The 22,176-nt window shown below is 51.7% G+C and overlaps 5 protein-coding genes and 2 pseudogenes across 11 annotated transcripts; 4 read left to right on the forward strand and 3 right to left on the reverse strand.

Moving 5' to 3' along the window:
• Positions 1–1,014: 1,014 nt before the first annotated feature.
• LOC110180112 (protein kish-like) lies at positions 1,015–1,670 on the forward strand. 2 transcript variants are annotated; one of them, XR_015272722.1, is made up of 4 exons: positions 1,015–1,120; positions 1,185–1,294; positions 1,355–1,510; positions 1,610–1,670. XR_015272722.1 is itself a non-coding variant. In XM_020947747.2 (3 exons), exons 1-3 carry the CDS (start codon positions 1,118–1,120, stop codon positions 1,455–1,457), a joined length of 216 nt encoding a protein of 71 aa, XP_020803406.1. In that variant the 5' UTR covers positions 1,015–1,117; the 3' UTR covers positions 1,458–1,569. The 2 variants fall into 2 exon arrangements, 1 of the variants encoding a protein (XP_020803406.1); XM_020947747.2 differs by lacking the exon at positions 1,610–1,670 and having other exon boundaries at positions 1,355–1,569.
• Positions 1,671–1,943: 273 nt separating this feature from the next.
• LOC110180109 (coiled-coil domain-containing protein 86) lies at positions 1,944–2,691 on the forward strand. The gene is made up of 2 exons (XM_020947743.2): positions 1,944–2,287; positions 2,350–2,691. Exons 1-2 carry the CDS (start codon positions 2,064–2,066, stop codon positions 2,639–2,641), a joined length of 516 nt encoding a protein of 171 aa, XP_020803402.2. The 5' UTR covers positions 1,944–2,063; the 3' UTR covers positions 2,642–2,691.
• Positions 2,692–2,703: 12 nt separating this feature from the next.
• Positions 2,704–3,588, reverse strand: Pstk (Phosphoseryl tRNA kinase). The gene has a single exon (XM_020947739.2). The coding sequence runs from the start codon at positions 3,586–3,588 to the stop codon at positions 2,740–2,742; it is 849 nt and encodes a 282-aa protein (XP_020803398.1). The 3' UTR covers positions 2,704–2,739.
• Tim9b (Translocase of inner membrane 9b) lies at positions 2,704–4,397 on the reverse strand. The gene is made up of 3 exons (XM_020947746.2): positions 4,204–4,397; positions 4,051–4,146; positions 2,704–3,988 (listed from the first exon to the last, which is right to left on the reverse strand). The coding sequence occupies exons 1-3, from the start codon at positions 4,222–4,224 to the stop codon at positions 3,743–3,745; spliced, it is 363 nt and encodes a 120-aa protein (XP_020803405.1). The 5' UTR covers positions 4,225–4,397; the 3' UTR covers positions 2,704–3,742.
• On the forward strand, positions 4,379–5,753 carry LOC110180110 (polyhomeotic-proximal chromatin protein-like). The gene is made up of 3 exons (XM_020947744.2): positions 4,379–4,550; positions 4,630–5,415; positions 5,481–5,753. Exons 2-3 carry the CDS (start codon positions 5,156–5,158, stop codon positions 5,572–5,574), a joined length of 354 nt encoding a protein of 117 aa, XP_020803403.2. The 5' UTR covers positions 4,379–4,550; positions 4,630–5,155; the 3' UTR covers positions 5,575–5,753.
• Positions 5,754–7,051: 1,298 nt separating this feature from the next.
• On the forward strand, positions 7,052–9,756 carry LOC147642982 (protein crooked neck pseudogene; annotated as a pseudogene). Of its 4 annotated transcripts, none has more exons than XR_015272719.1 (3): positions 7,155–7,332; positions 7,402–9,155; positions 9,211–9,756. The product of XR_015272719.1 is annotated as a protein crooked neck pseudogene, transcript variant X2 (transcript). The 4 variants fall into 4 exon arrangements; XR_015272721.1 differs by having other exon boundaries at positions 7,252–7,346; XR_015272718.1 differs by having other exon boundaries at positions 7,052–7,332; positions 7,402–9,756.
• LOC110180174 (uncharacterized) lies at positions 9,731–12,482 on the reverse strand (annotated as a pseudogene). The gene is made up of 3 exons (XR_015272716.1): positions 12,176–12,482; positions 10,107–12,120; positions 9,731–10,042 (listed from the first exon to the last, which is right to left on the reverse strand). The product of XR_015272716.1 is annotated as an uncharacterized LOC110180174 (transcript).
• Positions 12,483–22,176: the final 9,694 nt, after the last annotated feature.

Raw genomic sequence — 22,176 nt, forward strand, 5'->3', positions numbered from 1 at the left:
TACAGCGCTGCTTATCTTTGTTTCCTTGAAGACAATTTTTCCCACTCCGGCCGACGAGAAGCAAGCCCAGACGAAGATCCCGCCTCCGCCACACGGTTGCCTCTCATTGTTCCACTTGCTCTGCACATATGACGTTTTCTCCGAGGCTATTAGATGAAACTTGGCCGTGCCAACGAACATGACGCTTTCCCAGAAGGCCGTATCTTGGTCCTGAAATTCTGTTGCGAACTGAAGGCGACTCTGTATGTTTCCCTGGCCCAAGGTTCGTCGGCACCAGGCCATGCGGCCGCTTATGTTATTGGCGCGGAGTAGACGGCGCAGCACCTCCGGACAGCACGGCTTTCCAAACTCCTTGGCCACTGCCTCGGCGAGCTTTGGTGCGGACAGAGTGGGCTGCGCATAGAACATGTTGATGATCTGCAGCTCCTCCTGCGCAGTGAAGATCTTGTTTGGTGCCTGCTTGCCCTTCTTGTCCACCAATCGATTCTCCACGATGAAGCGTTTAATGATTTTGCGAACTGTGGATCTGTGAATGGAGGTTTCCTCGGTGATAAGCCGGTCCTTGTAGCCAGCTCTGTGCAGGGAAATCACGAACTCGCGCTCTTCCAAGGTGGTGCGCCTTCCCATTATGGTTTACCACATGCGTCCGGCGAGCAGCCTTGCCGAATGAATATAACATATAAATTAAAGTTTAATTTCGCTGAATGTTGAAATGCATTGGCGGCGCTCCGCTCTAGTGTGGCCAGCAAAAGTTAATAAAAATGATACTAAAGAATACTAAAATGATTTCAAAAAGCCCGCAAAAAATTGAAAAATTCTTCTTTATCTATATTTTTATTCATCTTGTTAAGCAACAAAGGGGTTTGTATTCAATGAAATACTAGATAACATAATGCAAAAAAAGAATTTTAGGCAATACAAATCGGTAGCATGTCCTTGATGAAGTCCTGGAATTTAATTCCTCGTTACAAAAGCGAATCATTCATTCGCTGGCTCCGTTCCGATTTTGAAACCATTTCACAGGCTTAGACATAGTCAACCCTAGTAGTTATTTCAAAGCTTGCCAAACTGGCGTCCAAAATCACACTTCGAATGTTGTTTGCTTCAGCAAGTAGTGATGGTATAAATACGTCTAAGTGCTGGGAGTGTAGTAGAAACCTTACAGATCTCTTTTTTCTCCTCAGAGTGCCCTTTTCCACTTCCAGAGCCTGCTGGTGGTCATCCTGCTGATGATCTGTACGTGCACTTACATCCGTTCCATTTTTCCCAACATTATGGCTCGCCACAAGATCGGGTAGGTGATAATCATCCCTCCACATCTTTCTTTAGGGCCAATTACTTTTCTAATCCGCAGGTGGATGGGCTTATTTTGGAAAATGGCCAGGATTGGTGAGCGCTTATCACCATTAGTGTCTGCCAGCTGCATCGTGATGGCCTTTTACATCCTCTTGGACTAAATTGTTTCCTCTCCGGCAAAAGTTTAATCGATTCTAACTCCTGCGAAATGCAAGTATTTATTTTGTTAAAGCTAAATCATTCAAATTAAAACTAGAGAAATTATTAAAATAAGGCACTCTTTTTATGGCCATGAATATGGAATATTTTTCAGAACTTCAGAAGATCCCCAATTAAAGCAATAATTAGAGACAATAATGAACAATTAGACCAGACCGGCAGGAAGGTACGAAGCTAACTTCGGGATGCCAAAATGTGCAATTAATAATAACTTAGCCAAAAATGCATTAATTTTAAATCGGAAAGCAATTCTGTGCTAGTTTTTAAGGTTCTGCTTATCTGCACTGACTTTTCAAATTTTAAAAATTCAATTTTTTGTCAAAATTTGACAATTTTAACGATGTAACCCAAACGGAAATGATTTCTTCACTGTGTTTCAAGCTTCTGACTGAAATTATAAAACCCTGCAAGGGTATAAAAACAATTATTAGATAAAGCTTCTAACAAACGTATTTTTATAAATCTAAAATACCAAATGGCGTTTGAATTCTACTGGCCTGGCCACTCTGACCTATAGGATTGTGATTAAATGCAGCCCTGCGCAACATATGTTTCGTGTTATCGATAGGCGGCCAGCCAGCACGTGCATTTGTTGTCGTTTTGAATTGTTTTGCATTTTGACCCGACCTTTTTCCCATAAAATGAGTGAAGCCGTCGTCGAGACACAGCCCCCAAAGATGACGAAAAAGGACAAGAAGCCGGCGAAGCCCGAGGCAGCTATTCCACGTGGCCAACCCAAGTCCAACCGGCCCTGGAAGACGCCAAAACAGAAGTGAGTACTAACTTTACGATTCCGCCTCCGAAAGCCAGCTCATCCGCCTTATGTCCTGTCAGGTTTAGCAAGATAAAGAAAACGGTCAACCGGCTGTCGTTCGAGAAAAAGACCGCTTTGCGCGATGAGTTGCGCTACATCAAGGAGAAGTCGAAGGAGATCAAGGTGCAGCGCAAGGAGGCGGCCGTGCAGAAGCACCAGCGTCGCGTTGAAAATGCCGAACGCCGTCTGGCGAACGAGCGACGTTCGGAGGTTGTCCAGGTAATCAAGAATCCCGCTAAGCTCAAGCGCATGAAGAAGAAACAGATGCGCATGATTGAAAAGCGCGACATCAGTCAGGTGAAGGTGGTCTGAACCGATCCCCTCTATTTTTTTGACCTAAATAAATCTAGTTTTAACTCAAACACAACGTTGCGTCCGGTCAAGTAACAAATTTATATTTAAGTCTTACTCTAGTTTAACAATTCTACGTAGTAGTTTAGGTCCGCCTGCTGGCCCCCGCCCGCATTTCTCCGAAATCGTTCCAGTATCCGCTTCCGTTCCTCGTTTAGTCTCCCGCTCACCGTCCGCTTGTCCGCCGACTGAGTTAGTCCTTGCAGAAGTGTCTTAATGCGCCCCCGCAACAACAGATCCAGACTGTGCACCAAGGATTGTACCTGCTGCGGATGCTGCCCAGTTTTTGATGACTGTTCTACAACCGGCTTGACATTAAGGGAATTTAAAAAGTTAAGTATCACACAGCCCACGACTTCGGGATCTGCGTTGGTCACTGTCAGGCTGTTACTTTCCCAGGCCTCCGATCCCGGCGCCTCCATCCTATCGTGCATTTCTCGCACCACATCATCGGGTATGCGACCGTCGCCGCTCCGCCTCGCGTTAGCTTGCAGGCAAAAGTCCAGGGAACTGGCGATGTAAATCTGGCCAAAGACGCATCCCTCATCGCGGCTCAGCTGGTGCAGCTTGTAGCGCATGCTGCGGTAGTAGAAGTTGTCGTCGCACAGGATAAGATAGTCTCCACTGGACTCGGTGGTGCCGCCAGTTGTGCGCCGGACTTGACTAGGCCAAGCGGCGCCTTTCCGAATAGCAGCAACAATTTGTTTTAGAAGTTTAAAGATAAGCGCACGCTGCTCCTTGTACGGCAGCTCGGAGGAAGTGGGTCCAACGTCAAGGAAGTCGTCGTAGCATAGGTGGACAAGGTGGCGACCTGGCAGGGCAGGCTCCTGACCGAGCAGCCAGGCGCATAGTGTAGACTTGCCGGCCCCTGGAAGGCCGATGAGCGCAAGGAGGCATATGCGCGGCATTCTGTGAACTACGGGTTGTTTTAAATGCAATGGCTGCCCGTGAAGTTTGAATCGTGGAAACGGAGATGTTTGTATAGGACAGTGGAGTCTGCGTTTAGCTATCGAGGATCGAGAACAGCAGTTGCGGCGTGGCGTACCACTCCGTTGCCTGCTGCTAAATGGACAGGTTGCCTGGGGCAGTCGGCGAAACAGGTGTCAGCACCGCGGTGGCGGCCAATTCCTTCAGCCTCTGCTCCTCCTTGTGGCGCTCTTCCTTCTGCTGCTGTGCGGCTACCCTGGCTTTCTCCTCTACTTCCTCCATGCGCTTGGCATTTATGGTTGTCTGCACCTCCACATAGAAGTTCATCATATTCTGGTTGAAGCGGGCGAACTTTGTAACGCATCTGTCCACGCAGACGTCCTAGCGGTGGAGCATTGTATAAATACTCAGAGCGAGTGCCAAACTTGGACAGGGCTACTTACCTCATGGCTGGCCAGGTTGCGGTCGTTGAGATTATCGACGCACCGGCTGAAGCACATTTCAGTCACTTTGTTGTATAATGTGAGAAAATCCTTGAACTGGAGAGGAATAGCTAATGAGTGACACTGCGGGTGCTCGAATCGTTTGGGACTTACGTTGCGCAAGTTAGAATCCATCGGTCGGCACTCGTTTCTTACGTTTTAATATAAGAAATTAACTAACATTAAATATTACGGTCCCGTTCCTGACGGAAGAACAGCTGATTTTCTGATACCGATATACACCGATACAATTTGTGGAAAATGATCTGGTCACACTTCGATATACAAAGAGTGGATGGTCATAATGTAGTATAAAACGAGTGTAGATGAGCTGGTGACACTACAAAGAATTGTATATCGATAAATTCAGCTGCAAATTTCAATTATAGTTTCTTTTTTGTAATTTATTGAGTAGGCAAGGAAATACATAAGCTGTGGTGCGGCCCCAAAAGATGGCCAAGGTGAGTGTGGAGGATGGAGCGGGCGGGCAGCTTGAAATGAAGTCCTATTTCATCATATCGTTTGTTTCGCTTTTATTAGATGAAGAACAAGGCACCGGAGGAGGTGCAGATAACGGCGGTCCAGCTGCTCTGTGAGGCCAAGGAACGCGACTTGGAGATCCTGCCGCCGCCGCCAAAGCAAAAGACCTCCCCACCTGCCCAAGGAGCGAACCGCGGAGCTATTTCAGGCCTACAGCACACACGAGAAGTACGGCGATGGGGCTGGCGTCAAGGACGTGATCGTTTCCGAGCGCAAGTACCAGTACGAGCAGGAGGTGGCCGAAAATCGACTACCTGCACCTCATCGAAGCGGAGGGCCAGCGCGACCAGATCCTCGAGACGTACGAGCGGACCATTTTGAATGTGCCGCCGTCGAATGAGAAGAACTTCTGGCGGCGCTTCATCTGGAGCTGGAGGCTGAAGATGCGGAGCACACGCGCCAGATATATAAAACCTGCCTGGAGCAGATACCGCACAAGCAGTTCACATTCAGCAAGCTGTGGCTGCTCTACGCCTAGTTTGAGATCCGCTACAAGAAGCTGCAGGCCCTTGGCCTGGCCATCGGCATGTGTCCGCGCGAGTTCGAGCGCTGCCGGGTGCTGTACCAGAAGTTTCTGGAGTTCCACGCAACTGCCCAGAACCCGACCTTGCTAAAGGGCAAGATGCGTACGAAGCAGGAGCCGGCGCGACCTGCCTTGTCCACCCTGAAGACGGGGAATGGCCAGTTGGCGGGTCAGAACAAGGTGGTGGGTCACATGGCCACCGTGCAGCAGCAACAGCAGGCGACGGGAAATCTCCAGCAAGTGGTTAACTCGGCGGGCAACAAGTAATTAATCTGAGACACCTTGGGCCAGATCATCGAGCTAACTGATTACCTATGTATCATTACAGAATGGTTGTGATGAGCACGACGGGCACTCCCATTACGCACCCACAGCGGGAGTGGACAAACAGCAGCAACAACAGCAGCAGCAATTGCAGTTAATTCAGAAGGAGCAGTATCTGCAGCAGCAAATGTTCCAGCAGCAGATCGCTGCCCTCCAGATGCAGCAGCAGGTGGCAGCTCAGGCCCAACAGCAGCAGCAAGTGCCAACGCCACTCGGTAGATCCTACAGGTGGCCCCAAACACCTTCATCACCTCCCACCAGCAACGGCAGCAGCAACTACATAACCAACTGATCCAGCAGCAACTGCAGCAGCTGGTGCAGGCGCAGGCCCAGGCACAGCAGCAACAGCAGCGGGAGCAACAACAGAACATCATCCAGCAGATTGTTGTTTCAGGCGGAACGACTCCAGAGCAGCAGAACGCGGGTCAGCTGCAACAGAAGAGCGTGGCCTTTACGGTGTCTTCGACCACCACGCCAGCCGGACTAGCCACCTCCAGTGCCATAGGCGGCAGTAGTGCCAGCACGCGCACCAAGGAGACGCTTTCGAAGACGGACACCCTTGTGCCCATTGGACAGAAGCGCGACGTCGAAATCCTCAACACTAGCCAATGTGAGTGCATCCGCGGAGGCCAGCAGTTCCACCGGCGAAGCCCTGCCAGACGGGGAAGCCACTGAGGCGCTTCGAGGAGGGCCAGAAGAAGAACGACCGAGCGCGCATCATCTACAAATACGGCAGGTCACATTCAGCTAGCTGTGGCTGCTCTACGCCCAGTCCGAGATCCGCTACAAGGAGCTGCAGCGGGCTCGCAAAGGCTGGACTGCAGTCCTTCGGCTCGAACCAGATCATCCTGAGGGGCCAGCCAGACGGAACCTCGGGCATGTTTATCCGGCAACCGGCTACGCAAACCCTGCAGACAGCAGAACCGTAAGACACCCTATACTAGTAATCATTTCCAACTGGTCCTAATTATGAATGCTCTTTGCAGTCTCCTCGGATGTTATCCAGTGCAATGTGACCCAGACGCCCCCCAAGGCTCGCACCCAACTGGACGCACTTGCCCCGAAGCAGCAGCACCAGCAAGAGCAGAAGCGGAAGCAGCAGTTGGCGGTAGCCACTGCTCGGTTGCAGCAGCAGCAACAACTCACATCAGCGGCTCTGCAATGCCCTGGAGCACCGAACAAGTGAGTAATCTGAGACCCCTTGGGCCAGATCATCGAGCTAACAGATTACCTTTGGATCATTACAACAGCAGCAGCAGCAAGTGACCGCCCACCAACAGCAGGCGGTGGCGCAGGCTCAGCAGCAACAGAGGGAACACCAGCAGTAGCAGCAAGTGGTCCAATGCTAAACGCAGGCTCAACAGCAGCAGGCGCTTGCCAACACCACTTAGCAGATCCTACAGGTGGTCCTAAACACCTTCATCACCTCCCACCAGCAACGGCAGCAGCAACTACATAACCTACTGATCCAGCAACAACTGCAGACGCCCTTGTGCCCATTGGACAGAAGCGCGACGTCGAAATCCTCAACACTAGCCAATGTGAGTGCATCCGCGGAGGCCAGCAGTTCCACCGGCGAAGCCCTGCCAGACGGAGAAGGCACTGAGGCGCTTCGAGGAGGGCCAGAAGAAGAACGACCGAGCGCGCATCATCTACAAATACGGCAGGTCACATTCAGCAAGCTGTGACTGTTCTACGCCCAGTTCGAGATCCGCTACAAGGAGCTGCAGCGGGCTCGCAAGGCCCTTGGCCTGGCCAAGCTCGTTCGCGGTTACATCGACCTGGAAATCCAATTGCGCGAGTTCGAGCGCTGCCGAGCTGTCCACGCAAACGTCCTGTGGACTTACGTTGCGCAAGTAAGAATCCATCGGTCTGCACTCTTTTCCTACGTGTTTATCTATAAAATTAACCATTTTAATTTACAGTCCCGTTCCTAAAAGAACAGCTGATTCACATATATCGATATACCCCGATAACGATAGCACAAAATCAAAATACTTTTGTACGATAACGAGTCTAAAATGGTGAAACATGAGCTGGCCATACTACAAAAAGCTTGTGAAAAATAAGCTGCCACACTACAAAAATTGAGATAATCTGCGCAAGAACAGCATGGTCGTCAGCCACTGGATTAAACATGCGCAGTGGGATGCGTAGCAGCAGGAGCAGGAGATCCAGCGGACGCGCTCCATTTGGGAGCGGGCTCTGACAACGAACACCGAACCGTGACGCTCTGGCTAAAGTACGCTGAGATGGAGATGAAGAACAAACAGGTGAACCAAACCCGCAACCTTGTATCGCGCCGTTACCAACCAATTCTGATACAAGTACACATACATGGAGGTGCTGGAGAACCTGACCAGGGCGCGGCAGGTATTTGAGCGCTGGATGAAGCAGCAGCCAGAGCAGCAGGCCTGCCAGACGTACGTGAATTCTACGAGCGCTTCGTCTACGTGCATCCCGACGTTAAGAACTGGATAAAGTTTGCCAAGTTCGAGGAGTCCGACGGCTTCATTCATGGCGCGCGGTGTGTCTTCAAGCGGGCGATGTGTCTTCAAACGGGCGGTGTTCTTCGGCGGCGAGTACATCCAGAAGCGACGGTTCATTGCATTTGCCTGCTTCAAGGAGGGCCAGAAGGAGCCCGACCGGGCGCGCATCATCTACAAATATTCGCTGGACCACCTGTCCAAGGACCGAACCCAGAAGCTATTTAAGGCCTACACCATACAAGAGAAGTGCGGCGATCGGGCTGACATCGAGGACGTGATCGTTTCCGAGCGCAAGTACCAGTACGACAGGAGGTGGCCAAAAATTGACTACCTGCGCCGGAGGTGAGGCAGAGGGCGAGCGCGACCAGATCCGTCGAACGAGAAGAACTTCTGGCTGCGCTACATCTATCTGTAAATCAATTATGCGCTGTACAAGGAGCTGGAGGCTGAAGATACGGAGCGCACGCGCCAGATATTTAAAACCTGCCTGGAGCTGATACCGCACAAGCAGTTCACATTCAGCAAGCTGTGGCTGCTCTACGCCCAGTCCGAGATCCGCTACAAGGAGCTGCAGCGGGCTCGCAACGGCTGGACTGCAGTCCTGCAGTCCCGAAGCAGCAGCAGCAGCAAGAGCAGAAGCAGAAGCAGCAGTTGGCGGTAGCCACTGCTCGGTTGCAGCAGCAGCAACAACTCACATCAGCGGCTCTGCAATGCCCTGGAGCCCCAATCCTGCCCCACAGTGGCACCCAGGTGCGTCCGGCCAGCTCGGTGTCCACGCAACTGCCCAGAACCCGAGCATGCTGAAGGCCAAAATGCGTACCTGCGCCACCGCAACAGAGTGAACAGCAGCAGGAGCAGCAAGTGGTCCAATCCCAGACGCAGGCCCAACAGCAGCAGGCGCTTGCCAACGCCACTCAGCAGATCCTACAGGAGGCGCTTCGAGGAAGGCCAGAAGGAGAATGACCGAGCGCGCATCATCTACAAATACGGCAGTTCACATTCAGTAAGCTGTGGCTGCTCTACGCCCAGATCCGCTACAAGGAGCTGCAGCGGGCCCGCAAGGCCCTTGGCCTGGCCAAGCTCGTTCGCGGTTACATCGACCTGGAAATCCAATTGCGCGAGTTCGAGCGCTGCCGAGCTGTCCACGCAGACGTCCTGTGGACTTACGTTGCGCAAGTAACAATCCATCGGTCGGCACTCTTTTCCTACGTGTTTATATATAAAATTAACCATTTAAATTTACAGTCCCGTTCCTGACAGAACAGCTGATTGACATATATCGATATACACCGAAAACGATAGCACAAAATCAGAATACTTTTGTACGATAACGAGTTTAAAATGGTGAAACATGAGCTGGTCATACTACAAAAAGCTTGTGAAAAATAAACTGGTCACTCTACAAAAAGCTTCAAATGTAACGTTGGCAGACTAGCTTTTTTCTAGCTAGATTTAAAGCTCTGCTACAATATAGCTAAAGGTACAACTCTAATTTGAAGCTTTTGCACTAAAGTTAATCCGCTTTCTGCGGTTTCTGTTCGCCTGGTATTTCAGGTCGAGAATTAGATGGATTTGTACCGATCGAAGATTTGAATTTGGTCATCTAATTCTCGACTTGAAATACCAGGCGAACAGAAACCGCAGAAAGCAGATTAATTTTAGTGCAGACGCCTACAGCAACTAACCAAATTGAATGCTGGGTTTTGCCTACAATAACAACAATGAACAACGCTTTTGCAAAAGTTTTAAATTAAAACAAAAAATATAATGAATATGTATGTTTATTTCACATTTTTTAGTGGTTTAAATTAATTCGTTGATAAAGAGCTTCTGCTACCCTTTCCGTTCGTCCTCCTTGACCACCACAATAACCGTCCCGTTCTCGGCATTCTTCTTGATCAGACTTTCCCACAGGGCAATGAGGCCTCGCGATAAGAACGCCTCCTTGGGCGTCAGATCACAGAGCTGGGCCAGCGACATGGTCGGACCCATCCCATTAATGCTGCCATTGGCTATGGAGGCAGCTGCATTCAGGCTGCGATTGCCAGCGGGCTTGTGTACGTTCTCCGGCTCGATGCTGTTGGTAAGAATGAAAATTCAATGAGAATCAAACTTCCTTTAGTAGGTTATCTAACACTTGCCCATTTCTATCCAACTCCTGGGTGGACTGGACATTGCGCAGGTTTCCGGGTCCATAGCAGTGCTCCACCTCAGAGTCCTCATCGTCATCCTCGCCTCGGCATCGGCCTCTTCGCCTGTGCTGAGCTTGTCCAGCGAAGCCTTCAGTATGTTGTGCCTGTTAATCTTGCTCAGGCGCTTCAGCGCCTTGAGGTCCTGCAGCTCCTGCTGGATCTTCTGCTCGACGGGCACATACTCTTGGAACAACGGCCTGCCCTCCGATTCCGGCTCAATGGCTGCCGGTGATAGGGTGACCGTGGTAATGCCCGTTGTCGAGTTGCCGTTCTCCAGGAAGGCCAACGACGCGCGTGTTCTGCTTGAGGGTGTTGTTGTTGCTGCTGATTTCCATTCTGATAGTTCCCTGGGATGCTGATGTTGCCCAATGGCGAGACGGGCGGTAGAGGACTTTTGGGTGTTACCAGCTTGCCATGGGAGGCCATAAACCGCTGTATCACGCCCTTGGTAGAGGCACTGCCGAGGCCGCTTAGCTGCGGAGTGGAAATGGTTCTGGTAATGAGCTTCTGCTGCGGCGGCTCCGGTGTCATGTTGAGGCAGTTGGGTCCAATGTAACGCTGCTCCTGGCGGGTGACCACGGTCAGCTTGAGCGGCTGCTGCTGCTGCTGCTGCTGCTGCTTGGACTGGAGGTTGTTGTTGCTCTGCGAGGAGGCCGCGAAGCCCGAGTAATTAGAATGCTGGTCATCGAGGCTCTTCTCCTTGGCGCTGTTCACGCTAGAGGCCCCTCCCGTTCTCGGCATTCCTCTTGATCGGGCTTTCCCACTGGAAAATGAGGCCTCGCGATAAGGACGCCTCCTTGGGCGTCAGATCACAGAGCTGGTCCAGCGTCATGGCCGGCCACATCCCATTAATGCTGCCATTGCTGGCTCCATTGGCTATGGAGGCGGCTGCATTCAGACTGCGATTGCCAGCGGGCTTGTGTACGTTTTCCGGCTCGATGCTGTTGGTAAGAATGAAAATTCAATGAGAATCAAACTTCCTTTAGTAGGTTATCTAACACTTGCCCATTTCTATCCAACTCCTGGGTGGACTGGACATTGCGCAGGTTTCCGGGTCCATAGCAGTGCTCCACCTCAGAGTCCTCATCGTCATCCTCGCCTCGGCATCGGCCTCTTCGCCTGTGCTGAGCTTGTCCAGCGAAGCCTTCAGTATGTTGTGCCTGTTAATCTTGCTCAGGCGCTTCAGCGCCTTGAGGTCCTGCAGCTCCTGCTGGATCTTCTGCTCGACAGGCACATACCCTCGACGCAACGGCCTGCCCACTGAATCCAGCTCGATGGCTGCCGGTGATAGGGTGACCGAAAGGCCAACGACGCGCGTGTTCAGCTTGAGGGTGTTGATGTTGCTGCTGATTTCCATTCTGATAGTTCCCTGGGATGCTAATGTTGCCCAGTGGCGGGACGGGCGGCAGGGCACTATTGGGTGTCACCAGCTTGCCATGGGAGGCCATAAACAGCTGCATCACGACCTTGGTAGAGGCACCACTTGATCCAGCTCATCCTGATCCTGTGGCTGCTCCTGAGTGCATTCACCATAACCCAAAATTAGGATGTCAAAGCTGCACATGGTTTAATGCCAGCAATCGATAGTCTAAGATGCGTATGGTTGCATGCCAGCAATCGATAGTCAAAGCTGCGTTTTATGTCATCAGCTTATCGTCAATGCTGCACATGGCTCCATGTCAGCTGATCGTCAATGCTGCACATGGATCCATGTCAGCTTGGCCTTGGCGGCACTGGACTTTGTGTCGGCCAGGCGATTTAATGAGGCCAGTCGGAATCCGGAGGAATCATGTTGCCTGTGGTATTTAAAACCCACTTTGATACTTCGTAAAGGGAGCAATCGGCGCGGGCTAGTGACTAAATATCCTCGCTATGCTCATCCTCCGCCGAGGGCGTGAACTTTAGCAGCTGCTTGACCATGTCGAGTGCCAGCTGCTCGTTGCTGTCCATCAAAAGAATCGCCCTAGATGAGAAGAGATTAGTATTTGGAATCAAGAGGTGACTGAAGCAACTCCTACTTTGATATCTCCATGTCATTCATCTTCAGCTTGCTGATCAAGATGGTGCAGTTCCGAGCCCATCTGGGACATTGGCTCCCATCAAAGTTCTCACGTTCCAGCTCATCAGCACGCTTGCGTGCCTGCGTAAGTTGCTCCTCCTTGACCAGCAGACGCACCAGATTGCCTACATCGATTTGCCGGGAAGACGCATCAGAACCGTGAAAGGGTGAACTTGCGGCCCGCTGGTCGCTGCTCCACCTGCATCACAACCAGATGGACTACGCGATTGATCAGCAGCCAGTGATCCGTGCAGTGACCAGAATCTGCGCATGAAAAGGGTTAAAATTAGCTTAGCTTAGGATAAGGACACTCCGGGAGTACTCACAGGGCAGCAGAGAGAGCATGTGGGAATAGGCAAATGGCTGACCAGGATGGTGCAGTTCTGGGCCCATCGATCAATGAGTGCATCTTCTGCTTTGCTAGCTTGCCGCCAGTTGCACGCAGAACCTTATAGGAGCCATCGGTGGCCTGTGAAAAGAGAATAGAGCATTAAATAAGGGAACATCTTTCATTGGAATCTCTTCTAGACACTCACCGATACCGCATTCTTTTGGTAAGCCTAGAAGAATTTGTCTATCGACTCCAACTCCATGTTGTTATACAGCTAGATTTCGTCAAGCTCGCTTCAGACGGTGCCCTAGATACAAAGGATTGAAATTAATTTATGTGACGTTCCTTAACTTGACTTAACTCTGTACTCACCCATTGCTGGCGCATTACTGCAAATCCTCCGCCTTCATTTCGGCAGTCTGCACGCGCTGCACCGCCTGCGAATGCTGAGCGAACTCCTCCAAACGTTCGCGCATGCGTGACTCCTTCACTGATTAAAATTATATTTTCCTCTGCAAGAATCTTAAAATCCAAATTTTATTTGATCATTTTATACCCTTGCATGGTATTATAATTTTACTCAAAAGTTTGGAACGCAGTAACGCCCTTATTAAGTAAACATATTCTTGATCAGCATCCTTTCTCTTACTCTCTCTACCTCTTTGTATCCGGTAGGTCCAACTCCCAATGTGCATCTTCAGAGCTAACTTCTTCGCTTTATGTTTCTCTGCCTATCTCTTACTCTCTCGCTCTCACTTTCTCTGTTCTCTTGGCTGGGGAACTATAAATAGAGGCACTTCGTTCGCCGCGACCTCAGTCTGTCCTAGGGGTACCTAGTGTTTACATCGATAGTGATAGTGATTAAAAGAATGGCGTGGCCAATGGAATACATTTGGATAACCAGGCAGTGATCATCAATATTATAATACCCTAATTGAAGTCAACAAGATTCGAAGTCTACACTGGAAGGAAGTAAACAATGACGTGTTCTACACTCAGGTAAGTCTTAATCATGACAATTATATTATTGTATGGAAGGAAGTAAACTATGTCATGTCCTCCACTGGGGTAAGCCTTAATCATGACAATTATATCATATACATATATAGATGCTATAGGAGGGATCAGGCTATGCATTTATTTTTCAATTAATTCCCTTATTGCCATGGATCCCATTACTTAGTTTTAATTTAAAGTGATTCAGTAATTTGTATTGAGGATATCTACAAACGAATACTCAAAGTTAAAAGCCTAAATTAATTATAAGATCTAACTCTTTCGATAGTTTTAAAACTGACCCTGACCCTAGCTAGACCGACTCGGCTGATGATGCTGATCTAGAATATATATATAATATTTATAGGGTCGAGAATGACTCCTTCACAGTATTACAAGCTTTCAACAAAAATTAGAATAGTATAAAAACTCACCTGGCCAGGGATGAGCGCAACTTCTCCTGGGCATCAAGAGCTGTCTTGGCCTCATCGTCATCGTACTGGTTACAGATGTACCAGAAGGAGCCGTGCGGCTCCCAGGAGCCGAGGCAGACCCAACAGATCTGAGTTATCGTGGCACTTCTGAATCCACTTCTTTAGCCAGCGGCATTTGACCGGATATAAGATCGCTGCTTGGCCGCTGCTCCACCTGCAGGACCACGCGATCGATCACTCGCTTATTTCTATCCAACTCCTGGGTGGACTGGACATTGCCCAGTTTTCCGGGTCCATAGCAGTCCACCTCAGAGTCCTCATAGTCTTCGTCGTCCGCATCGGCCTCGTCGTCTGTGCTCAGCTGGCTGGAAACGAAAAAACGTAAGATAAGAGGATCCTTAAAAGCCTTGACGTGTACTCACAGCTTGTCCAGCGAAGCCTTCAGTGTGTTGTGCCTGTTAATCTTGCGCTGGCGCTTCAGCGGCTTCAGGTCCTGCAGCTCCTGCTGGATATTCTTCTCGACGGGCACATACTCTTGGAACAACGGCCTGCCCGCCGATTCCGGCTCAATGGCTGCCGGTGATAGGGTGACCGTGGTAATGCCCGTTGCCGAGTTGCCGTTCTCCAGGAAGGCCAACGACGCGCGTGTTCTGCTTGAGGGTGTTGCTGTTGGTGTTGTTGTTGCTGCTGATTTCCATTCTGATAGTTCCCTGGGATGCTGATGTTGCCCAATGGCGAGACGGGCGGTAGAGGACTTTTGGGTGTCACCAGCTTGCCATGGGAGGCCATAAACCGCTGTATCACGCCCTTGGTAGAGGCACTGCCGAGGCCGCTTAGCTGCGGAGTGGAAATGGTTCTGGTAATGAGCTTCTGCTGCGGCGGCTCCGGTGTCATGTTGAGGCAGTTGGGTCCAATGTAACGCTGCTCCTGGCGGGTGACCACGGTCAGCTTGAGCGGCTGCTGCTGCTGCTGCTGCTTGGACTGGAGGTTGTTGTTGCTCTGCGAGGAGGCCGCGAAGCCCGAGTAATTAGAATGCTGGTCATCGAGGCTCTTCTCCTTGGCGCTGTTCACGCTAGAGGCCCGTCCCGTTCTCGGCATTCCTCTTGATCGGGCTTTCCCACTGGAAAATGAGGCCTCGCGATAAGGACGCCTCCTTGTGCGTCAGATCACAGAGCTGGTCCAGCGTCATGGCCGGCCACATCCCATTAATGCTGCCATTGCTGGCTCCATTGGCTATGGAGGCGGCTGCATTCAGACTGCGATTGCCAGCGGGCTTGTGTACGTTCTCCGGCTCGATGCTGTTGGTAAGAATGAAAATTCAATGAGAATCAAACTTCCTTTAGTAGGTTATCTAACACTTGCCCATTTCTATCCAACTCCTGGGTGGACTAGACATTGCGCAGGTTTCCGGGTCCATAGCAGTGGTCCACCTCAGAGTCCTCATCGTCATCCTCGTCCGCATCGGCCTCTTCGCCTGTGCTGAGCTTGTCCAGCGAAGCCTTCAGTATGTTGTGCCTGTTAATCTTGCTCAGGCGCTTCAGCGCCTTGAGGTCCTGCAGCTCCTGCTGGATCTTCTGCTCGACGGGCACATACCCTCGACGCAACGGCCTGCCCACTGAATCCAGCTCGATGGCTGCCGGTGATAGGGTGACCGAAAGGCCAACGACGCGCGTGTTCAGCTTGAGGGTGTTGATGTTGCTGCTGATTTCCATTCTGATAGTTCCCTGGGATGCTAATGTTGCCCAATGGCGAGACGGGCGGCAGGGCACTATTGGGTGTCACCAGCTTGCCATGAGGCACAGAGGCACCACTTGATCCAGCTCATCCTGATCCTGTGGCTGCTCCTGAGTGCATTCACCATAACCCAAAAATAGGATGTCAAAGCTGCACATGGTTCAATGCCAGCAATCGATAGTCTAAGATGCGTATGGTTGCATGCCAGCAATCGATAGTCAAAGCTGCGTTTTATGTCATCAGCTTATCGTCAATGCTGCACATGGCTCCATGTCAGCTAGTCGTCAATGCTGCACATGGCTCCATGTCAGCTGATCGCCAGTGCTGCACATGGATCCATGTCAGCTTGGCCTTGGCGGCATTGGACTTGGTGTCGGCCAGGCGATTTAGTGAGGCCAGTCGGAATCCGGAGGAATCATGTTGCCTGTGGTATTTAAAACCCACTTTGGTACTTCGTAAAGGGAGCAATCGGCGCGGGCTAGTGACTAAATATCCTCGCTATGCTCATCCTCCGCCGAGGGCGTGAACTTTAGCAGCTGCTTGACCATGTCGAGTGCCAGCTGCTCGTTGCTGTCCATCAAAAGAATCGCCCTAGATGAGAAGAGATTAGTATTTGGAATCAAGAGGTGACTGAAGCAACTCCTACTTTGATATCTCCATGTCATTCATCTTCAGCTTGCTGATCAAAATGGTGCAGTTCCGAGCCCATCTGGGACATTGGCTCCCATCAAAGTTCTTACGTTCCAGCTCATCAGCACGCTTGCGTGCCTGCGTAAGTTGCTCCTCCTTGACCAGCAGACGCACCAGATTGCCTACATCGATTTGCCGGGAAGACGCATCAGAACCGTGAAAGGGTGAACTTGCGGCCCGCTGGTCGCTGCTCCACCTGCATCACAACCAGATGGACTACGCGATTGATCAGCAGCCAGTGATCCGTGCAGTGACCAGAATCTCTTCTATCCAACTCCTGGGTGGACTGGACATTGCCCAGTTTTCCGGGTCCATAGCAGTCCACCTCAGAGTCCTCATAGTCTTCGTCGTCCGCATCGGCCTCGTCGTCTGTGCTCAGCTGGCTGGAAACGAAAAAACGTAAGATAAGAGGATCCTTAAAAGCCTTGACGTGTACTCACAGCTTGTCCAGCGAAGCCTTCAGTGTGTTGTGCCTGTTAATCTTGCGCTGGCGCTTCAGCGGCTTCAGGTCCTGCAGCTCCTGCTGGATATTCTTCTCGACGGGCACATACTCTTGGAACAACGGCCTGCCCGCCGATTCCGGCTCAATGGCTGCCGGTGATAGGGTGACCGTGGTAATGCCCGTTGCCGAGTTGCCGTTCTCCAGGAAGGCCAACGACGCGCGTGTTCTGCTTGAGGGTGTTGCTGTTGGTGTTGTTGTTGCTGCTGATTTCCATTCTGATAGTTCCCTGGGATGCTGATGTTGCCCAATGGCGAGACGGGCGGTAGAGGACTTTTGGGTGTCACCAGCTTGCCATGGGAGGCCATAAACCGCTGTATCACGCCCTTGGTAGAGGCACTGCCGAGGCCGCTTAGCTGCGGAGTGGAAATGGTTCTGGTAATGAGCTTCTGCTGCGGCGGCTCCGGTGTCATGTTGAGGCAGTTGGGTCCAATGTAACGCTGCTCCTGGCGGGTGACCACGGTCAGCTTGAGCGGCTGCTGCTGCTGCTGCTGCTTGGACTGGAGGTTGTTGTTGCTCTGCGAGGAGGCCGCGAAGCCCGAGTAATTAGAATGCTGGTCATCGAGGCTCTTCTCCTTGGCGCTGTTCACGCTAGAGGCCCGTCCCGTTCTCGGCATTCCTCTTGATCGGGCTTTCCCACTGGAAAATGAGGCCTCGCGATAAGGACGCCTCCTTGTGCGTCAGATCACAGAGCTGGTCCAGCGTCATGGCCGGCCACATCCCATTAATGCTGCCATTGCTGGCTCCATTGGCTATGGAGGCGGCTGCATTCAGACTGCGATTGCCAGCGGGCTTGTGTACGTTCTCCGGCTCGATGCTGTTGGTAAGAATGAAAATTCAATGAGAATCAAACTTCCTTTAGTAGGTTATCTAACACTTGCCCATTTCTATCCAACTCCTGGGTGGACTAGACATTGCGCAGGTTTCCGGGTCCATAGCAGTGGTCCACCTCAGAGTCCTCATCGTCATCCTCGTCCGCATCGGCCTCTTCGCCTGTGCTGAGCTTGTCCAGCGAAGCCTTCAGTATGTTGTGCCTGTTAATCTTGCTCAGGCGCTTCAGCGCCTTGAGGTCCTGCAGCTCCTGCTGGATCTTCTGCTCGACGGGCACATACCCTCGACGCAACGGCCTGCCCACTGAATCCAGCTCGATGGCTGCCGGTGATAGGGTGACCGAAAGGACAACGACGCGCGTGTTCAGCTTGAGGGTGTTGATGTTGCTGCTGATTTCCATTCTGATAGTTCCCTGGGATGCTAATGTTGCCCAATGGCGAGACGGGCGGCAGGGCACTATTGGGTGTCACCAGCTTGCCATGAGGCACAGAGGCACCACTTGATCCAGCTCATCCTGATCCTGTGGCTGCTCCTGAGTGCATTCACCATAACCCAAAAATAGGATGTCAAAGCTGCACATGGTTCAATGCCAGCAATCGATAGTCTAAGATGCGTATGGTTGCATGCCAGCAATCGATAGTCAAAGCTGCGTTTTATGTCATCAGCTTATCGTCAATGCTGCACATGGCTCCATGTCAGCTAGTCGTCAATGCTGCACATGGCTCCATGTCAGCTGATCGCCAGTGCTGCACATGGATCCATGTCAGCTTGGCCTTGGCGGCATTGGACTTGGTGTCGGCCAGGCGATTTAGTGAGGCCAGTCGGAATCCGGAGGAATCATGTTGCCTGTGGTATTTAAAACCCACTTTGGTACTTCGTAAAGGGAGCAATCGGCGCGGGCTAGTGACTAAATATCCTCGCTATGCTCATCCTCCGCCGAGGGCGTGAACTTTAGCAGCTGCTTGACCATGTCGAGTGCCAGCTGCTCGTTGCTGTCCATCAAAAGAATCGCCCTAGATGAGAAGAGATTAGTATTTGGAATCAAGAGGTGACTGAAGCAACTCCTACTTTGATATCTCCATGTCATTCATCTTCAGCTTGCTGATCAAAATGGTGCAGTTCCGAGCCCATCTGGGACATTGGCTCCCATCAAAGTTCTTACGTTCCAGCTCATCAGCACGCTTGCGTGCCTGCGTAAGTTGCTCCTCCTTGACCAGCAGACGCACCAGATTGCCTACATCGATTTGCCGGGAAGACGCATCAGAACCGTGAAAGGGTGAACTTGCGGCCCGCTGGTCGCTGCTCCACCTGCATCACAACCAGATGGACTACGCGATTGATCAGCAGCCAGTGATCCGTGCAGTGACCAGAATCTCTTCTATCCAACTCCTGGGTGGACTGGACATTGCCCAGTTTTCCGGGTCCATAGCAGTCCACCTCAGAGTCCTCATAGTCTTCGTCGTCCGCATCGGCCTCGTCGTCTGTGCTCAGCTGGCTGGAAACGAAAAAACGTAAGATAAGAGGATCCTTAAAAGCCTTGACGTGTACTCACAGCTTGTCCAGCGAAGCCTTCAGTGTGTTGTGCCTGTTAATCTTGCGCTGGCGCTTCAGCGGCTTCAGGTCCTGCAGCTCCTGCTGGATATTCTTCTCGACGGGCACATACTCTTGGAACAACGGCCTGCCCTCCGATTCCGGCTCAATGGCTGCCGGTGATAGGGTGACCGTGGTAATGCCCGTTGCCGAGTTGCCGTTCTCCAGGAAGGCCAACGACGCGCGTGTTCTGCTTGAGGGTGTTGCTGTTGGTGTTGTTGTTGCTGCTGATTTCCATTCTGATAGTTCCCTGGGATGCTGATGTTGCCCAATGGCGAGACGGGCGGTAGAGGACTTTTGGGTGTCACCAGCTTGCCATGGGAGGCCATAAACCGCTGTATCACGCCCTTGGTAGAGGCACTGCCGAGGCCGCTTAGCTGCGGAGTGGAAATGGTTCTGGTAATGAGCTTCTGCTGCGGCGGCTCCGGTGTCATGTTGAGGCAGTTGGGTCCAATGTAACGCTGCTCCTGGCGGGTGACCACGGTCAGCTTGAGCGGCTGCTGCTGCTGCTGCTGCTTGGACTGGAGGTTGTTGTTGCTCTGCGAGGAGGCCGCGAAGCCCGAGTAATTAGAATGCTGGTCATCGAGGCTCTTCTCCTTGGCGCTGTTCACGCTAGAGGCCCGTCCCGTTCTCGGCATTCCTCTTGATCGGGCTTTCCCACTGGAAAATGAGGCCTCGCGATAAGGACGCCTCCTTGTGCGTCAGATCACAGAGCTGGTCCAGCGTCATGGCCGGCCACATCCCATTAATGCTGCCATTGCTGGCTCCATTGGCTATGGAGGCGGCTGCATTCAGACTGCGATTGCCAGCGGGCTTGTGTACGTTCTCCGGCTCGATGCTGTTGGTAAGAATGAAAATTCAATGAGAATCAAACTTCCTTTAGTAGGTTATCTAACACTTGCCCATTTCTATCCAACTCCTGGGTGGACTAGACATTGCGCAGGTTTCCGGGTCCATAGCAGTGCTCCACCTCAGAGTCCTCATCGTCATCCTCGTCCGCATCGGCCTCTTCGCCTGTGCTGAGCTTGTCCAGCGAAGCCTTCAGTATGTTGTGCCTGTTAATCTTGCTCAGGTGCTTCAGCGCCTTGAGGTCCTGCAGCTCCTGCTGGATCTTCTGCTCGACGGGCACATACCCTCGACGCAACGGCCTGCCCACTGAATCCAGCTCGATGGCTGCCGGTGATAGGGTGACCGAAAGGCCAACGACGCGCGTGTTCAGCTTGAGGGTGTTGATGTTGCTGCTGATTTCCATTCTGATAGTTCCCTGGGATGCTAATGTTGCCCAATGGCGAGACGGGCGGCAGGGCACTATTGGGTGTCACCAGCTTGCCATGAGGCACAGAGGCACCACTTGATCCAGCTCATCCTGATCCTGTGGCTGCTCCTGAGTGCATTCACCATAACCCAAAAATAGGATGTCAAAGCTGCACATGGTTCAATGCCAGCAATCGATAGTCTAAGATGCGTATGGTTGCATGCCAGCAATCGATAGTCAAAGCTGCGTTTTATGTCATCAGCTTATCGTCAATGCTGCACATGGCTCCATGTCAGCTAGTCGTCAATGCTGCACATGGCTCCATGTCAGCTGATCGCCAGTGCTGCACATGGATCCATGTCAGCTTGGCCTTGGCGGCATTGGACTTGGTGTCGGCCAGGCGATTTAGTGAGGCCAGTCGGAATCCGGAGGAATCATGTTGCCTGTGGTATTTAAAACCCACTTTGGTACTTCGTAAAGGGAGCAATCGGCGCGGGCTAGTGACTAAATATCCTCGCTATGCTCATCCTCCGCCGAGGGCGTGAACTTTAGCAGCTGCTTGACCATGTCGAGTGCCAGCTGCTCGTTGCTGTCCATCAAAAGAATCGCCCTAGATGAGAAGAGATTAGTATTTGGAATCAAGAGGTGACTGAAGCAACTCCTACTTTGATATCTCCATGTCATTCATCTTCAGCTTGCTGATCAAAATGGTGCAGTTCCGAGCCCATCTGGGACATTGGCTCCCATCAAAGTTCTTACGTTCCAGCTCATCAGCACGCTTGCGTGCCTGCGTAAGTTGCTCCTCCTTGACCAGCAGACGCACCAGATTGCCTACATCGATTTGCCGGGAAGACGCATCAGAACCGTGAAAGGGTGAACTTGCGGCCCGCTGGTCGCTGCTCCACCTGCATCACAACCAGATGGACTACGCGATTGATCAGCAGCCAGTGATCCGTGCAGTGACCAGAATCTCTTCTATCCAACTCCTGGGTGGACTGGACATTGCCCAGTTTTCCGGGTCCATAGCAGTCCACCTCAGAGTCCTCATAGTCTTCGTCGTCCGCATCGGCCTCGTCGTCTGTGCTCAGCTGGCTGGAAACGAAAAAACGTAAGATAAGAGGATCCTTAAAAGCCTTGACGTGTACTCACAGCTTGTCCAGCGAAGCCTTCAGTGTGTTGTGCCTGTTAATCTTGCGCTGGCGCTTCAGCGGCTTTAGGTCCTGCAGCTCCTGCTGGATATTCTTCTCGACGGGCACATACTCTTGGAACAACGGCCTGCCCTCCGATTCCGGCTCAATGGCTGCCGGTGATAGGGTGACCGTGGTAATGCCCGTTGCCGAGTTGCCGTTCTCCTGGAAGGCCAACGACGCGCGTGTTCTGCTTGAGGGTGTTGCTGTTGGTGTTGTTGTTGCTGCTGATTTCCATTCTGATAGTTCCCTGGGATGCTGATGTTGCCCAATGGCGAGACGGGCGGTAGAGGACTTTTGGGTGTCACCAGCTTGCCATGGGAGGCCATAAACCGCTGTATCACGCCCTTGGTAGAGGCACTGCCGAGGCCGCTTAGCTGCGGAGTGGAAATGGTTCTGGTAATGAGCTTCTG

The sequence above is a fragment of the Drosophila serrata genome, unplaced genomic scaffold, assembly GCF_035046125.1.
Source record: "Drosophila serrata isolate PLE 108 unplaced genomic scaffold, ASM3504612v1 contig_310, whole genome shotgun sequence".
NCBI lineage: Eukaryota > Metazoa > Arthropoda > Insecta > Diptera > Drosophilidae > Drosophila > Drosophila serrata.

What these genes read in the sequence shown, in the direction of transcription:
- LOC110180109 (XM_020947743.2), top strand. Translation starts at nt 2,064, where the DNA reads ATGTTTCGTGTTATCGATAGGCGGCCAGCCAGCACGTGCATTTGTTGT. An exon ending in TGGAAGACGCCAAAACAGAA is followed by an intron (nt 2,288 to 2,349) that starts GTGAGTACTAAC and finishes ATGTCCTGTCAG; the next exon opens with GTTTAGCAAGATAAAGAAAA.
- LOC110180110 (XM_020947744.2), top strand. Translation starts at nt 5,156, where the DNA reads ATGTGTCCGCGCGAGTTCGAGCGCTGCCGGGTGCTGTACCAGAAGTTT. An exon ending in GTTAACTCGGCGGGCAACAA is followed by an intron (nt 5,416 to 5,480) that starts GTAATTAATCTG and finishes GTATCATTACAG; the next exon opens with AATGGTTGTGATGAGCACGA.
- Tim9b (XM_020947746.2), bottom strand. Translation starts at nt 4,224, where the DNA reads ATGGATTCTAACTTGCGCAAC. An exon ending in TGGATTCTAACTTGCGCAAC is followed by an intron (nt 4,147 to 4,203) that starts GTAAGTCCCAAA and finishes ATTCCTCTCCAG; the next exon opens with TTCAAGGATTTTCTCACATT. An exon ending in GCAACCTGGCCAGCCATGAG is followed by an intron (nt 3,989 to 4,050) that starts GTAAGTAGCCCT and finishes CTCCACCGCTAG; the next exon opens with GACGTCTGCGTGGACAGATG.
- Pstk (XM_020947739.2), bottom strand. Translation starts at nt 3,588, where the DNA reads ATGCCGCGCATATGCCTCCTTGCGCTCATCGGCCTTCCAGGGGCCGGC.
- LOC110180112 (XM_020947747.2), top strand. An exon ending in ATGGCTCGCCACAAGATCGG is followed by an intron (nt 1,295 to 1,354) that starts GTAGGTGATAAT and finishes TCTAATCCGCAG; the next exon opens with GTGGATGGGCTTATTTTGGA.